Below are 6,686 nucleotides of genomic sequence, written 5' to 3' on the forward strand. Positions count from 1 at the left end.
TATCACCGAACCAAACACCATCAAAACAACATCAAAAACCACCTTCTCCAAAAAGCATAATCTCAGAAATCCATCTTCATGTTGATTTCATTTATCATACTGTGTTTCTATTTTCACACTTTAAATCTGAAACGGCATGTGCATCCTAACTATGGAGAGACCGAATGTAATACTTAAACCTCATAAGTAATAAAATATTCTTTATAAGAAATAGCTACAAATAATGGACCGATTAGTACTTAGTAGCTCAAACATAATTGATCTCCAACTTAGCAGCTCAAACATAAAAAATAGCTACAAAGTGTATCGTTAACTCCCAACTGTTTTCAAAGGCCAGCCGTCCATTAGCACTAAAGATCATGTGCCGCACGTCTTCCTGATATCAGTGCATATAAAATAGTAGACCATTCATTTTGTTGTATGCGACAACTTTTAGAAAATGCAATAGATATAAACTACACAATGCATTATCTTTTAAAACTATTCTACCAATTAAGGATAATTAATTAAATTTTGGTAGTAGAAATTATGTTGATAAGAAAAATCATATGGTACAATAGATAAAATAGTTCTTGCTTAATCTCTAAGAGATGAACCCTTAAATAAGACAACTTTTCATTATTTATTCTCTATCCTCAATTTTATTTTGCCAAAATTTCACCGATCTATTAATAATCATCAACATTAGTACAACTATCCTCAAATTTAGCAAACATCTGACGTTAAGACGTCAAAAAACAGACATCCCATATTGTACATTTCCTCACAGATCCATTCCCCAAACAATATAAATTACTTCTTCTGATTTATATTACTTGTCGCTAGTATAGATTATCTAGAATTAAATTATGTGAATACATTGAAGGGAGTAAACGTTGCGTTTCCGTCCGCACGAATCGTGACGCAGATCTCACGGAAGCTACGAGAAAGCTACCTAGCTGGACAGTTGGCAGTCTGGCAGATGCCACATACACCCACTGACCAACCTCTCCATATATCATCGGCGGCATCTCACCCTCCTCCTCTCACCAAGAAAACAAAAGACACGCAGCCATGGCGCTCCGCACATTGGCCTCGAAGAAAACCCTAGCGGCGGCGCTCGGCGCCGCCAGGCCGCTGGCGACGAGGGGGGTGGCGACGTTCACGCTCCCCGACCTCCCGTACGACTACGGCGCGCTGGAGCCGGCCATCTCCGGCGAGATCATGCGCCTGCACCACCAGAAGCACCACGCCACCTACGTTGCCAACTACAACAAGGCGCTCGAGCAGCTTGACGCCGCTGTCTCTAAGGGCGACGCTTCCGCCGTCGTCCAACTCCAGGGCGCCATCAAGTTCAACGGCGGCGGTAAGACCCTTGCAGCGCTTTTCCTCTAGTTTGGGGGGTGCTTTGATTGGAGGCAGTGAATTAGTGATGTTTCCTGCTGCGGGGAAATTTTTAGATAGTGGGATGTGCGATTATTGGGTTGCTTGCCACGGATCTATGCGTGAGAGATGTGTGTTGCTCTCCCAGGCGGATAATTTGGGTTTCCTTGGGGCTGTTAGGATCCTACGATTTCTTGGAATTAAGGAGTCGGGCTATCTTGAGGACTGCGATTGTTGATTTACTTGTGACGTGCTGATCCAATAAGCGCTCATTTGGAGATACTGTTGAGACATTTCACTAATTGGGCTGTATATGGTGATGTTTTGTGGTTATCTCAAGCGTTCTTCGTGGATGTACATTATGTGCCTTTCAGCCACAACTAGTTTTTGTAGGCGTGCCGGGCTTTATCTATGGAGTATTGTTTAATTGGGATTTTCTTGGTTGTCCTCTTTATGGATTTCGTGCCAATTGTTATGGTATGTTGATACCATTTGCTGTGTGATTATCAATAATTCAATATAGTAATGTAGTTCTGTTATTGGGAATGCTCCGCGTTTCTGTTTTGTGATGTGTTTCATCTGTAATAAGAATTCTCACTCAGTTGCAACTTGCAACTTTTGAAGGTTTATTATTGTGGATTTCATATGTTTGTTTGTTGGGATGTCACTGTGCTGAATTTTAGGACTGGTGGTTAGATGCTTCCTCAATTTAGATATCTTGCATATTTTGTAGATCTGTAGTTAAACTCCTCCTACCAAGTGGAATATTCAGTCAATTATCTTGGCCCGGTTGTATATCTTGTTCGTACTGCACAAATATGAATCCATGAGTTGTCTAGGTATTGTTATTGTGCATGTCTATCTATAGTATTAGAAGAGATGATGGTTGGTCTTGAAGACAAGCCTGGGGGTTGATTCTCTGGATTACAAGGGTAATTTGTCTACAGAAATACTTTGATGTGTAAAAATAATAATGCCCTCTGTATTAACATGCATTTGCCCTGTTTTACTTTTCTTTGAGATGTCCATTAACAATGGTGAACCTCTTAATTGAAATGATTTTGTGGATTAAGCTCATTTTCTTGGGATTACTATTATTATTTGTTGAACCAACTTCGGCATTTATAATTAGCCGATTTACTGTGTTGCAGGTCATGTGAACCATTCAATCTTCTGGAAGAACCTCAAGCCTGCTAATGTAGGAACCTTCGGACTGTCCCCCTCCCGCCCCCTCCATCTCTTTTCCTTAGGCATGGGTGGAAAGTTAAGCGAAATGACAGTTCTGTTGATGACGAGAATGTTTTTTTTGTTCTACAGGAGGGTGGGGGTGAGCCACCTCATGGCAAACTTGGCTGGGCCATTGATGAGGACTTCGGTTCTTTTGACAAGCTTGTAAAGAAGATGAATGTGGAGGGTGCTGCTTTACAAGGATCTGGATGGGTGGTATGTACATTATGTGCTGTTTTATCTGGCTTGTGGAACTTGAATACTCACCTTTTTGTTTTCCAGTGGCTGGCGTTGGATAAAGAGGCAAAAAAGCTTTCAGTTGAAACTACTGCTAATCAGGTGATGTGTAATGCTTTCTATTTTATTAGGATACAGTCAAGTATGCAGTCTTCACTAATTACAGCTTCATCTTCCTCCGAACTCTCCCAATCCCTGACCTATAGCCGAATTAAGAAAGCAAAGAATAAAGAAGTCCACATATCTGGCAAAGCTGCTCTGCCTTTATGTTGCACATTAGCACATTTCCGCACCTCCCACACACCCATGTGCTGACCGTACACGAGAGCTCACAGGTGTGCACACACGTGCAGGCAGCACAACATCTGGGTCCTGCGTGCATTGTTCAGAACAAAAAATCACAGCACTGGACTGCTGTGCAAACAAACTAGCTAGTATGCTTCGCATCTGCTACGAAGAGCGGGGATTGACGTCATAGACACATGCATAGCAGCTGCTGACCTATTCAGCATGCACAGACCAATGCACAAGAGAAGGAGAGTCCCCCGGTGTGTGTGTCTTGGATGCTGAAGATAGATCACTCGAGGCGGAGCTGGCGATAGAGGGACCTGGATCGCATGGCTTGGGGTGAGTAGAAGTAGCTAAAGCAGAAAAAGTTGGTGATAGTGGTGTTGGTGCCGGTATGGTTACTGTGTGCGGCCGGCGTGGAGAAGAGGCACTGTACCTGGCCTGAGCGTTGTAAGATGCCCCTCCGTTTCTATGCTTAAGGCCTAAAGTTTTTTGCGCGCCGATTAAGGAGTGATCGACAACGAAATATTTTTCCTTTCTTGCCCTTGCATGCACGCGTTAACTGGCAGATCTCCTTAATTTTCTCTGTTTGATTCTCTCTTGTTAGTTTCCATGCCTCCTGCATGCATGGAGTCAACCTCTCTCTGATCGTGCCCAATATCTCCGCATGCACATGCAGACCAATAACATCGCCACAATAACTACTCTTCCGATATTTCTTCCCATCTCCCCGCATGCGCCAATGAAGGCCAATGGCAGCGCCACAAGTTAATGGCCCGCTCCCGATTTTTTAGATCAATTAAAACGGCTGAGAGGGTTAGTTTTCGGAGAAAACGGGTGAAGCACACCTCGCGCCTTCTTTTTTGGCGAAAAATCAAAATGAAATATATGCCCTATCTATAGAAACGGAGGGAGTGCAACCTTTGTTCACTAATATAAGACGTTTTGGCAAGCTAATGCCATGGTCGCACCCGCAGCTTCATCTTCCTTCAAGCTTTTAGCTTGCCAAAACGTCTTATATTAGTGGATGGAGGTAGTATTTGTCTATGGGAGAGCTTGGAGGAAGGTGAAGCTGCGGGTGGGAGAGCTTCGAGGAAGATGAAGCTGCAGGTGGGAGAGTTTGGAGGAAGATGAAGCTGCGGGTGGGACCATGGCATCAGTAAGAGAGAGAGAGAAAGAGAGTGGACTAGCTGTTAAACGGAGGTTGGCGGTCAAAATGTGATGGCAGGGTCAAACGCATAAAAAATTTACAGAACTGTAGCATTTTCATAATTACCTGAAAAGTATTGGCAAAGTTAGAATTCCAGAGTTAAACGGAGGTTTTCGGTCAAAATGTGATGGCAGGGGCAAACGCATAAAAAATTGACAGAACTGTAGCATCTTCATAATTACCTGAAAAGTATTGGCAAAGTTAGAATTCCAGAAGCCACTAGTGGCATTGATATAAATTTCCCTTATGTAAGGATACCAAATTTTAGTTCGATGAATTGTCAGTTGCTCCCCCTGTTAGAAGATACAGGGAATATTTCGCCATTTTTGTTCTCATAGAGATTAAGGAAATCATGAAATCAAGGGATCACTACAATGAAAGGACCGCACTATCGTAACACTCAAGTTGTTGACCCAACTGGGAATGTTAACATTCAACATAGTTATATTTTGCTGATCTATGTGAGATTGGAACATCCGAGTGCAACAGTGCAGTTTCTATGGCATCCTAGTTTTAAGAAATTTTTAAGTTTTTATTCACATGTGAAAACTTTGCATATCTAAGGTTGCCTAAGCAAGTAAGCATGCGTCTGTGGGTTTGTGTTTTCTTTTCTTTTTTCCTTCTAATAGTTGATCATGTAGTTTTCATGTGCATGGAACTGACTTCTAGGGCCATGCAGGACCCTCTGGTGACTAAAGGAGCAAATCTGATTCCTTTGTTGGGGATTGATGTCTGGGAGCACGCGTACTACCTGCAGGTAATTTTATGTTGGAATTGGACGCTATTTATTTGCTCGAGTGTGCTGTCCATTTGCTAAGGTTGCTAACCTTGTTCAAGTGAGCTGTCCTTTGTTACTTGTGAATTGGGTGATAAGCTTTACCATGTCTAGTAAAATCACATCTGACAAGATTGCACTTGGGTATTATCGCAAAAAAAAGATTGCACCTGGATCACTTGGCAGCTTCCTATATATATTTAAATTATTGTTTATGCCATAAAGCTAGCCATTTCGAACATGGTAACTTCATCAATACTGTAGAGATTGCAGTAGTCAGTCAAGGTATGTTTAAAGGTCACATTTAATTCTTGCATTTCTAGAAGGGCCCTTTCTTTCCATAACACCAGGAGGATAGGAGTGGATATCAGTATGTTCCATTGGTTATATTCCAAAATGCTTGTGAAAAAAACAGTTGAATAGGAGACTGGTGGTAACATTCACGGATATGAAATGTTAACTTTGCATATGCTTGTGAAAAAACAGTTAAATAGGAGACTGGCGGTAACATACACGGTGTTGTCTCCCTGGCTCTCCTTTTAGCTTTATGTATGTAGAGTTGTAGTAAAAAAATGGTGTAGAATGAAAGCAAAATTATCTATTGTCAGCATGCCAACAGTTTGAATGAACATATGTTCCGGAAAGGTATAAGAATGCATGTCCCACCATGAGGGGTGAGAGCAGTTAATCTAGTGGCTTTAAGATCCTGTGTACAAGCTTGTAGCGAAGGATGCGATCTTGCTCATGAAGGTAATGAAATTATCTGAACAGCTGGCAAATGTGAGTCCTGAACTAACTAGTTTTGAAGGCAATCAAATTTGGGTTCAAGTCGGTAGATAATAATCGATAAGTAGATAAAAATAAAGAAGGTATAACGAATAATAAATGAAACAAAAAGTGAAAAAGTCAGTTACAAAATGCAATAATTCTTCTAGTAATTTATTTCAATTAAAACTTGGTCCAATCTTATTTCTTAGGAAGACTGAGTTGAATAAAGTTAGATTATGATCATTAAACTTGACAGTACTGTTTGGTCTACAAATTTGAACCTGGTTTCAGTTGTTGATTTCGAGGGAGGCCCTCCAATTTATTTGTGCTGCAAATGGAATTGAGTTACAATTTCCCAAGAACTAAGCGGTCATCGTTTTCGTTTGCAGTACAAAAATGTCAGGCCAGACTACTTGAACAACATCTGGAAGGTGGTGAACTGGAAATATGCTGGCGAAGAATACGAAAATGTGGCTGTGTGATACTATGTCTGAATAGGCGTTGCTTTGCTCTTTGCTTGCCGACTGTGTTGGATCTTTATAAGCAATAAATGCGTAATGCACAATGCAGATTTTGCGTTCTTGTTATGGCTGTGTTTGGTTGCTTTTGTTATACTCAGTGGCGCAATGCAGAGTCACAAAGTTATGCACGCCAGTTCGTTGTGCAATTCTCTCTGCAAAATCATTGGTTGTGTCATATATTGTCAAAAAAATTAAAGACGCACCAAGAAGTGTAGTCGTGCCCCTAATGACTTATTCTTCATCTCATCTTATGATATTCTTTTGTTTTTGAAACAGATGCAAAAACTTTTGCCTCATT

The 6,686-nt window shown here is 41.3% G+C and overlaps 1 protein-coding gene across 1 annotated transcript; it reads left to right on the plus strand.

The window, feature by feature from the left end:
- Nucleotides 1-1,038: 1,038 nt before the first annotated feature.
- Nucleotides 1,039-6,454, plus strand: LOC124649880 (superoxide dismutase [Mn] 3.4, mitochondrial). Its single transcript, XM_047189449.1, has 6 exons — nt 1,039-1,345; nt 2,514-2,560; nt 2,680-2,805; nt 2,872-2,928; nt 5,004-5,081; nt 6,257-6,454. Exons 1-6 carry the CDS (start codon nt 1,054-1,056, stop codon nt 6,347-6,349), a joined length of 693 nt encoding a protein of 230 aa, XP_047045405.1. The 5' UTR covers nt 1,039-1,053; the 3' UTR covers nt 6,350-6,454.
- Nucleotides 6,455-6,686: the final 232 nt, after the last annotated feature.

The sequence above is a fragment of the Lolium rigidum genome, chromosome 4, assembly GCF_022539505.1.
Source record: "Lolium rigidum isolate FL_2022 chromosome 4, APGP_CSIRO_Lrig_0.1, whole genome shotgun sequence".
In the NCBI taxonomy this organism is placed as follows: domain Eukaryota; kingdom Viridiplantae; phylum Streptophyta; class Magnoliopsida; order Poales; family Poaceae; genus Lolium; species Lolium rigidum.

Bases quoted from the DNA above. Each gene is read 5' to 3' on its own strand.
- LOC124649880 (XM_047189449.1), top strand. From the start codon at position 1,054: ATGGCGCTCCGCACATTGGCCTCGAAGAAAACCCTAGCGGCGGCGCTC. The intron at 1,346-2,513 runs GTAAGACCCTTG...ACTGTGTTGCAG, and splicing joins CATCAAGTTCAACGGCGGCG to GTCATGTGAACCATTCAATC. The intron at 2,806-2,871 runs GTATGTACATTA...TTTGTTTTCCAG, and splicing joins TACAAGGATCTGGATGGGTG to TGGCTGGCGTTGGATAAAGA.